The sequence below is a fragment of the Sinocyclocheilus rhinocerous genome, unplaced genomic scaffold, assembly GCF_001515625.1.
Source record: "Sinocyclocheilus rhinocerous isolate Xijiao unplaced genomic scaffold, SAMN03320098_v1.1 scaffold3081, whole genome shotgun sequence".
Taxonomy (NCBI): domain Eukaryota; kingdom Metazoa; phylum Chordata; class Actinopteri; order Cypriniformes; family Cyprinidae; genus Sinocyclocheilus; species Sinocyclocheilus rhinocerous.
Genome location: NW_015666530.1, coordinates 435925 through 445643, shown reverse-complemented (window position 1 = coordinate 445643; position 9719 = coordinate 435925). Strand labels below are relative to the sequence as shown.

General features: G+C 36.1%; 3 protein-coding genes across 4 annotated transcripts in view; 1 reads left to right on the top strand and 2 right to left on the bottom strand.

Moving 5' to 3' along the window:
* Positions 1–57: 57 nt before the first annotated feature.
* On the bottom strand, positions 58–909 carry LOC107732464 (sodium channel modifier 1-like). The gene is made up of 4 exons (XM_016543802.1): positions 644–909; positions 466–536; positions 280–368; positions 58–194 (listed from the first exon to the last, which is right to left on the bottom strand). Exons 1-4 carry the CDS (start codon positions 692–694, stop codon positions 58–60), a joined length of 348 nt encoding a protein of 115 aa, XP_016399288.1. The 5' UTR covers positions 695–909.
* A 160-nt stretch (positions 910–1069) lies between these two features.
* Positions 1070–5056, top strand: LOC107732482 (lysM and putative peptidoglycan-binding domain-containing protein 1-like). The gene is made up of 4 exons (XM_016543827.1): positions 1070–1163; positions 1541–1748; positions 1863–2170; positions 3831–5056. The coding sequence occupies exons 2-4, from the start codon at positions 1569–1571 to the stop codon at positions 3976–3978; spliced, it is 636 nt and encodes a 211-aa protein (XP_016399313.1). The 5' UTR covers positions 1070–1163; positions 1541–1568; the 3' UTR covers positions 3979–5056.
* Positions 5057–5548: 492 nt separating this feature from the next.
* LOC107732483 (tumor necrosis factor, alpha-induced protein 8-like protein 2 B) overlaps positions 5549–9719 on the bottom strand; it is a 19008-nt gene continuing 14837 nt past the window's right edge. For both annotated transcript variants that reach the window (XM_016543828.1, XM_016543829.1), the window contains exons 2-3: positions 7062–7381; positions 5549–6248 (exon numbers count right to left, since the gene is read on the bottom strand). In XM_016543828.1, the coding sequence (XP_016399314.1) occupies positions 6006–6248; positions 7062–7379 (561 nt within the window). In that variant the 5' untranslated portion in view covers positions 7380–7381 and the 3' untranslated portion in view covers positions 5549–6005. The remainder of the gene's footprint in view (positions 6249–7061; positions 7382–9719) is intronic.

Here is a 9719-nt window from a genome sequence, read left to right as displayed (position 1 = left end):
ATTGTTATATAAATTACAATATGAGATGATGATAAAATTTGGATGGCCTTTTGAATTCTACTGGTTCATAAACTGGTTAAAGAAAATGAATTCAGTTACCTGTTGATCATCTTCTGCTTTAACATAGTCTTGATGTCTTCTTTTATCAATTTCACGTTGCAGGTGATTCTTTTTGCCATAGAACCATTTCATTCCTATGAACAAATAGACCAAAGTTAAAATTAAATTCTTAATGCTGGTTTATACAGAAGCTGAGTAAATGCAGAGGTAGAATCTCACCTTCAAGGTGTTGCTTTCCCTTCCTGTGCACCACGAGCATATCAACAGTGTCAAACACAGGACGGTGAGAACACACAAGGCAGCTGTATCTACAGTGGGATAACACATATTACTTGATTAGTGAATGTGACTGTGAATGTTACTGACTTCTTTCTGCAATCCAAACAGCCTGCAATAAATAATCACCTTCCATTTTTCATCAGAGTAGCTTCATCATCTGGGATGAAGTTAGACAGAAGATCTGCAACGCGTCGTTTCTTGTAAGAGAACGAGAGACAGAAAAACAGTGAGAAAAAGGGAAAAGGGATTGGTGCATGTGTACAAATAACACATATCGGTCTGCTGCTTGCTGTTTTTGTTATACCTTCAGTACATTTAGCTGACTTTGATCATCACCCTCCCTTTTGAAAGACATGTTTGGCGACCTGCAGTCTTGTTTATCCAGGTATTAAAAGCAACTATTTCTTATTTCACTGCCACCGGCGTACTAATAACATCCCTTTCTTCCTGTGTTTGTCTCTGGAATTATGGGTAGTGATGTCTGGTTCATGATTTATCGAGTCAGTTCGTGAATGATTCCTTCGCAAATCGGACTGATCCCTTCAAAGCTAAACCACTCTCTTTGTATGAATGACTGTCCGTCTCAAAATAAGGTTTATTCGTGTTCAAGGCATGTAAAACCTCAAGAAACAGGTGATGACGAAAAAGAACTGACGAATCGTTTTAAAGCAGTTTATTGTCAAAAAGAATCGATTCGCTGGAGTGGGACATGGGAGGATCTTATATTTAGCTGACGCCATGGCAACAGAGGCTAAAATAATCTGTTAAGGGCTTGGGACAAATAAGAATTAAGACTGTCTGAACTTAAAATGTAACGGCTACCGGTAATATATCTCTATTATTTTTATGGTTGATGATTTACTTAATGTCTGAATTGTTCGTTTTTGGGGCGGCACTGTTATTTAAGCGAGTTAGTTAAAAAATGTTAAAACGTCTGTGGGTCTGCGTAGGACCGAGTTATTATTTGTCACAGACAGTGTGCTTTATTTACTGTTAAGTGGCGTTAAAAGCTTTCGGTTCGCAATGTCGATCGCTGACCAGTTTAATCTAACAATTAAATCAGAGATTGTTTGTTTATTGTTGCAGACTTTATTTCTTTATTTAAATTGACTCATAGCAGAAGCTGTTCATGTTCAGTCCTGCCGTCATGCGTTCAGTAGCCGCAGATGGTCAGCTGAAGTTCATCTTAAGTCATTATTAGTTAAAGGTTAAACGCTGGAGCTCGGGTCATGTCTTCCGATCACTCAGCGTCACTGGCGGGGACTCACGGCCTCCTACGCGGCCAGCGCACCCGGTCCTACGGCAGCCTCGTGTCCTCTTCATTATCACCCGTTAGACAAAGACGAATTAAACATAAAGTTCAGCCCGGTGAGACTTTGCAAGGACTATCACTGAAATATGGCGTGTCTGTAAGTAATCAGAAAGCAGGTATTTGAGGAATTTGACCTTTTAAAACTTTAGTTGGATGTAATTACTAAATTATCAGCGTAATGTACTTGCAACTTCTTTTTCTGTCTTTACAGATGGAGGAAATAAAAAGGGCAAACAGACTGTACACAAATTATTCAATGTTCCTGAAGGAGTCCCTCTTCATCCCCGTGCTGACAGAGTCTGTGTCTTTCACAAATGGAGTGGAATTGACCGAGGACGAAGCAAGTCCAGCAGCACAAATACACACAGAGATTTCTAATGAGATCCCCAAAAGCCAAACAGACTCTAGATGTGAAGCGAATGCTGATCTGTCACCAGTGGAATACCTGAAAAAGATAGACAGCTTGATCAGTCAGTCCAAACAAGCAGCTGTGAAGACCTGCCAAGAGGGAGAGAAACAGTAAGTTTTCAGAATGAAATTATGACTGCTGTCATTATTGGGATACAGAGTTCACTTATTGTATATTGTTTTGTTTGCTGTCAGCTGAGTCGTTCAACAAGTATGAGCTCAATGGAAGAACCATGAGTCATATGACTTGGGGTTCCAGTGAGCATCAGCTGATAAATTACACCGGAAAAAAAAAAATTGGTGTGGAATTTAAGGCAAGTTCACACCAAGGACGATACTACGATTAAGATATAGTAAGTCCTGAATTGAGAGTCCACACCTAAACTATAATGATAACAGCACAGAGGAACGATATTGTTGAAATCATGACCTTTTTTTCCAGCTGATGAACAACAAAAACATTGACAGCCAAACAGAATCCATCCTGCTTTAAAGAGGTTGAGCATTTAAAATGGCCGTAACCGTTAAGGCTGGGACACACCAAGCCGAGCGACGGTCGGGCTAGTTTGTTTGGTGTGTTCCGCTCGTCTCGATCTTACTGGTCTCGATCACGTGACTACTAAACAGTGCTGTGAGAAGGATTAGATTTTTGCGCAGAGGTCTCTGATACAAACCACAAATGTCATGGTGAGTTAAACTAGTTTAAAGCCAGATGAAACCGCTTTGGTATTCTCAACAACGCTGACATGGAAATAACTAAATGCCTTAAGGCTTAAGCCGTTCTAGATACCTTAGCAACTGTTACTTTTTACCATGGTGGTGCCATGTATGATACTGTGGAAGACCAAGGGTTAATTTTAATGAGATCAGAGTTCTACCTCAGTAAGAATATTCATATTTTACCCTTTAAAAAAGATTTTTAATGTTTTTAACGTTGTTACATTTTTACAGATGATACTGTTTGTGTTAATGAAAATACATAAATAAATCTGCATCCCAACTCAAGCCACTGCTTCAGTCAACTTAAGCTACTGTCCAAGAGACAAAACATGTATTATTGTAAATATTGCTGGTGCCACTGGTCTCAAATGTTGGTCTGGAGTCTTGTATATATGCCCTGTATGTGTGTGTGTATATATGCTTTATAGTTATTGTTCTTGGTGTGGACGCCCCTTTACTTTGAAACAATTTATAATCAGAAATTGCTAATGAATCTTACAAATATTTACAAAGAAATGTCAAAAATACATAAATAAATCTGCATCCCAACTCAAGCCACTGCTTCAGTCAACTTAAGCTACTGTCCAAGAGACAAAACATGTATTATTGTAAATATTGCTGGTGCCACTGGTCTCAAATGTTGGTCTGGAGTCTTGTATATATGCCCTATGTGTGTGTGTGTGTGTGTGTGTGTGTATATATGCTTTATAGTTATTGTTCTTGGTGTGGACGCCCCTTTACTTTGAAACAATTTATAATCAGAAATTGCCAATGAATCTTACAAATATTTACAAAGAAATGTCAAGTAACACAATGGATTAAACCTAAAATTTTGAAGTAGATAAACTGATGTAGTATTTTTCTTGTAAAACAAACTTAATTAATCTTTGTTTAATTCACAACTTCGAAAAAATTACAGTGTACAAACCTATGTTGGAAATCCATTTTCCACCTACAAGGAATCAATTACAAAAGCTTTTTTTCATACATTTAGCTAGCATACCATTTCCAGTAATGAAATCACTTAAAACATTCACATTTGCATTTAAAGGTTTTCATCTATGGAGCAACTCCATCACAGCAATCTGACGTCTGACAAAGCATCCTCCCAGCATGCCGTTTTGGAAGCTGTTCCAATTACAATCACCAGACGGACCAGGAGTCTGAGGGGTAGGGAGGATGAGATCTTCCAGCTCTGATGTAGGCATTTATTAGGACTCTTCTGACTGTTTTCTGTGTTGTTTTAGAGGTCTCCCTCATTGGGTTTCATGCCTTTAAAATGTGGAGATTGCTGGAGCGATTTGGAATAGTGTTTTTCATGAAACTACTACCAGCTTTAGACATGCACACATATTAGCACTGTAAAAGCACTGTAGCTTGATGCCTAAAAGTAATAATGTGAATTATAATTCTGCTGTATTTTTTAATGTGTAACCAAAGTAATGACAGATAGTTTTGTGTGTGACGTAGATGACTGCATTTGAGTGAAACTATATTTAGGAATCTAGCTTGAAAAAATAATGCACTTGCTAATTGATACTGATTTTAATACTGCCTCACAATTGCTTTGGGAATGTGCCACTGGACATCTTTCAGATAGTGACCTGTCAAACCTGTGAACACAATGCATAGTTTTGCACTGCAGTCACATGCTCGGTTTGCTGTTTTTCTGTTCAATTTACATTTTGCTAAAGTGTAATGCCCTTTGTGGTTACCAAAATATGATAAAAACTTTGTTCGTTTCCTGGACTGGTTTGTGTTTTGCATTTGTGAACTTCAAACATGCAGTCCTCCACAGTAAATTAATGCAGTATGAAACGATCAGATCTTGATCTTTTAACTTTGAAATCTTGAGTGATAATCAGTGACAAAGAGTAACAAAAGATGAACTAAGTTGTAACATTACACACAACAGTTAACGTCACAACTGAATTGCACCAGTATTCCTTCGGTCATGTGCATTTCTAACATAGAATTAATGGATTGTGTATTGATACAAGGTATTGGGGTGTGTATTATGAATATGAAAGTTCTCCAGACATCAAAATATAATCATTTTGCTTTTGTAAGCAGTTTCTTGTCATAAATACAAATTCTTTACACACATAAAATGTTATGTAAGATTAGCTCAATGCAAATAGATGGCTTACAGTAAAAACAGTAATATTGTTTTATATTACAAATTTAAAATAACTTCTATTTTGATATTTTTTCAAATGTAATTAATTCCTTCGATGGCAAAGCCGAATTTTCCGCAGCCATTACTAAAACCTTCATTGTCACATAATTCTTTAGAAATCATTGTAATATGCTTATTTGGTGCTTGAGTAACATTTCATATAAATATCAATTTTGAAAACAATTGTGCTGCTTAATGTTTTTGTGGAAACCATGATACATTTTTTCCGGATTTTCAACACAAAGATTAACAAAACAGCATTTATTTGAAATAAATCTTTTGTAACATTATTAATGTTTTTTTTTTCTGTCACTTTTGATCAATTTAACGCCCCTACTGAAAGTATTAAAAACCAATCTTACTGATCCCAAACTTTTGAACATTAGTGTGTTGCAAAAATGTATGCAAATTACATAAGCATAAGCAAGGGCTGTAAGGAAATGTATTTAGTGGTTGTTCCCTTTTTAGAACACAGCAGATCCCCCTCAGGTCTGTTCATGTCAAAATATAGTTGTTGACTGTGTAGTGCCAAGCTTACATTTGTATCATAGCCATAACCACAGGGTAACACTAGATGGCAGTGTGAATAGAATGTCTTTCTAAATGTGTTTGTGCGTCCCAGTTCTTGTTATTTTGTTGTCCTAGGAGGTAAACCATCAACTCAAAAATGTTAACAGTTTTGAACAATACAATGTGCTCTAATTTAGTTGAGTAGTTGAACCCCAGTGGTTTAGACATCATTAATAAAAAATTAAGTAGTCTTGAAAACCTCTATCCTCTATCCTTTCTATCTGAAATTGTTCAGATGATATTTTTACATTTGATCTGCGCTCGCTCAGGCAGTAACAGTAGCTGTGCTGACGGTATCAGGCCACTGACTGATCTAATATTTATTAATTGCACATCAACACTATTTCAGGGGTTGAACTGAGGTGTGACCCTTTCAGTCAGTCACTTTCTGCCTCTTTGGTTGCATTGTATGCAGTCTGAGATAAAAGGTGGTCTTCCTTGCTAGTCCTGTAAGAGTCTTTCAGTGCTTCACCGTCCTCATAACGTCCCGTCCTCCAGCAGTTTGTTAAGCCCGTTGCAGATTTTGGTGAGGTGGTGTTTGAGAGGCCCGGATGTGTTGTAAAGCTGGGTGAGGAGCTCGGGGTCAGCGTAATGGTTGAAGACGTGGTTGATGCGTCTGTGAGATTTTGGTGTGAGATGAGTGTTTACAAGCTTCAGAAGCATGTCCCTACTTTCTTTCAGGATCTCTGACATTACTGCTTTGTCAAAGGTGAAATCTACCTGTAATGGGAAAGAAGAGACGTTTGTTGGTATAAAGATCAAATCTGGTTACAAATAAGGCTGTGTTCAGAACCACACCACTTGCTTTGTTGAAAGCTGGAAGCAGTTAATGCCACTTAATTATCAGTTGACAAATAATTGACAAATAAATCGATTGTGATTTTGTAAAGGAAAAGTATCAAGGTGTCAAAGAAATGCTTACATAAATGCTTAAAAATACTTAATTACTACATTTGTTCATTAAACAATAACAATAAAAATACAATTATTAAAAATGATTAAATTTATATTAATAAAATAACTGAAAGGCATGTTTTAAATGGGCAAAAGAATTTTGTGAAAATTTTCCAATATTATTTATTTATTATTATTATTATATTTTCCATTATATTTTTTGTTATTGTATTTTTATTTATTTAATCAATGTTCTTACATTGCCAGATGTGACTGAAAATGGCAAAAATGCTTTTGTGCAAAATGTTATTTTTCCAATATGTATTTTATATTATATTTTATTTTGTTTTATTTTATTTCATTTTATTTTTGTAATTTCCTGAATGTTGTCAATGGTCAAAGTATAGGTTAACGATATTGTCAGAGGTCACCAACTGTTTTTTTTCCCTCTGGAAAAAATTATAATACACACTATCAAAACTTTAGATGGCTTTTTACTTTATGCAGTGCCACAAATGTCCCCATAGTTTAAAATGACTTACTTTTTGATTTTTTAAATAAACCTTACCTGAGTTTCATGAAACAGAACATAAATTCAGAAAATACTGCTTAAAGGTGTTAGATGCATGTATTGTGTACCTCGTGGAAGCTGATGGCTGTCATGGCTCCCTGGTGCAATTTCTTTTGGAAATTCTGGGCCAGCTTTAGCTCCTCATCATTGAATCGATTGTGCCTGAAAAGGACAGCTATCTTCACCACCACTTTAATGAGGTCTTTCACCACTTTCTGGGCCTCTGAGCGGTTCCCAGTGTACTCCTTTGACACACGGTAAAGCTCATCTAGAATCTCGCTGCTGGTATCATCGATGAACATCTGCACCACAGACTTGTTGGCCATTTGGCTCAGGATCTTTTTCTGGGCCTTGAGCGCCATGTCCTTGGAGCTGAACGCCTCCATGTCTTAGAAAGAGGAGAGATTTATAGTAATTCAAGATGCTGATTTTTTTTTTTTGTTACTTCCTAATACAGTGTGTTTTAAGTTAGCGTAACCCCTCAGTAACTTAAAAGTATATATAAATATATGAAGTAATAATTAGATGTTTTATTTAAGAGACTAGCATAATAAAAAAGATTTACTCATTAAATAGTCTAAAAATATGTCATTTAAAATGGCATATAGATAAGATTTATGGCAAGTTGTGGGAATGTTTATTAAATATTCTTATGACTAATTGTGCATTTTCCCTTGTATTTTATTTCTAGTTGTGTATTGGTAAGATTGTCAGTGCTGGGAGAACTCCCACCATGGGGAAGTCCCCTTACAGTCTTACTTTAATGCTTTGTTCATCAGGGGAAAGCTCATGCCATTTAGGACTTTTAGCATTACATCACTTTCTCATCAATGGATCCTCTGCAGTGAATGGGTGCCGTCAGAATGAGTGTCCAAATAGCTGAAAAAATTAGTAATCCACATGACTCCAGTCCATCAGTTAAAGGTCCATCATAACACATGGTCCATCATAAACCAATATGGATAGAGGACTTGTATTTTAGCTGAAAGCAATGGTTTGAATTAAAAAAGTCTTGATGGATTTGTTTCTTACAAACGCCTTTTCACGTCACAAGACATTAATTGATGGACCGGATCGTGTGGATTACTTGCGGATTATTGTGATGTTTTTACTGGCTGGACACTCATTCTGGTGGAACCCATTCACTGCAGAGGATCCATTGGTGAGCAAGTGATATAAAGCTAAATTTCTCCAAATTCCTTTAAATTTAGATAACATGTTTTGTGTAGAATAATTAAATGCAATAATATTAATTGAACTATGATTTGCATGCACATCCTGTATGCATTTAGGCTGTAGTCTGATGTCCAACACAGCATAGTTGAGCATTGCTTCACAGATCGTATAGTCAGGAGAACGTGCAAAGACATGTATGAAAGAAAGAGTCACTGCATAGTACTTACAAGTTCCTACGTGAATCTGAAGATTGAATCATTATACAGGCATCTATGTGCTTAGAAGTTTCTTCAGTGTATTGGTGCAATTTTTGAGGTCTTGCATATTTCCTTCAGACATTCTTGTCATTAGTGATGATCTTTTTGTGCTGCGTTTATTAAAAATCCTGTACTACATTAACAAATGCAATAACTGCAAAGTATATTAATATGCAAATGACCTGCACTGTGTTGTTTTAAATGAATCAAGACATGCCGAAAGTGATGTCATATCTCAGTCAATCCAATTCTGTTTATGATGAACCAACCTGATTACATTTTAATGCAGTTAGAGTTTCATTTCCTAATGAACTCTATTTAATTAGAAGCACTGAGTACATTAGAACAGCCATTACTTTACATTCTGTGACATGGAACGTCAAAACAACTATATAAATACTCATTTGAACAAATCAGCATGTTTTACACTGTTAAACTGTGAAAGCAACATAATCCTACGGTTTATTGTAAATACAACTTAACCACTGATTTCTAGTCGTGCCCTTTTTTTGGAAGACTAAACAAAGTATTTTTGCTTTCGCAACGAAACACAGCGTCTTCACAACATGGTGGCGGCGGCGGCAGCAACAATAAAGTTACGCCTTCTTTCTTTGCGTGAACATTTGGGCGCTGTTATGCAAATCTTCCCACATCGTGACGTAGACATGTGGGGTGGGGGCATGTTTGAACGAGGTGTTTTAGGAGGGCGTGGACCAGTCTTAACTTTTATAAAGAATATCTCTTTGGGTTTGAGACTTTAGTCTTTGCAACTTTAGGGATCTTATCTATTCACGAACAGCTTGTGACACTCCAAAGAGAAAGGAAAATGTGAAATCGCATCATATGACCCCTTTAACACACAACTTCTCATTTACTCTAATTTATCTAAATAGTGCAAAACTGATCTGATGTTAAATGTTTCACAATATGTGGCTATTTAGATGCAACTTTATTTATTACTTTTTTTTTTTAGAAAATAAATATAAAATTTGTTTGGAAGTTGCTTCTGCTCTGGACTTAAAACATGTTCTTAAACATCTGATCAGATCAGGCTTATACTGGGTTTGATAATTCCTTTTTTTAAGGGTTTTCTTTTCAGTTTTCTACAGTACCTCAAAACATACTCAAATATAATATGTGACCCTGGAGCACAAAACCAGTCTTAAGTCACTGGGGTATATTTGTAGCAATAGCCAAAAATACATTGTATGGGTCAAAATTATTGATTTTTATTTTATACCAAAAATCATTAGGATATCAAGTAAAGATCATGTTCCATGAAGATATTTTGTA

Coding starts and splice junctions, on each gene's coding strand:
- LOC107732464 (XM_016543802.1), bottom strand. CDS start 694: ATGTCTTTCAAAAGGGAGGGTGATGATCAAAGTCAGCTAAATGTACTG. Junction 369..465: donor ACTCTGATGAAAAATGGAAG/GTGATTATTTAT, acceptor ATCCCACTGTAG/ATACAGCTGCCTTGTGTGTT. Junction 195..279: donor GGGAAAGCAACACCTTGAAG/GTGAGATTCTAC, acceptor ATTTGTTCATAG/GAATGAAATGGTTCTATGGC.
- LOC107732482 (XM_016543827.1), top strand. CDS start 1,569: ATGTCTTCCGATCACTCAGCGTCACTGGCGGGGACTCACGGCCTCCTA. Junction 1,749..1,862: donor CACTGAAATATGGCGTGTCT/GTAAGTAATCAG, acceptor CTGTCTTTACAG/ATGGAGGAAATAAAAAGGGC. Junction 2,171..3,830: donor TGCCAAGAGGGAGAGAAACA/GTAAGTTTTCAG, acceptor TTGCATTTAAAG/GTTTTCATCTATGGAGCAAC.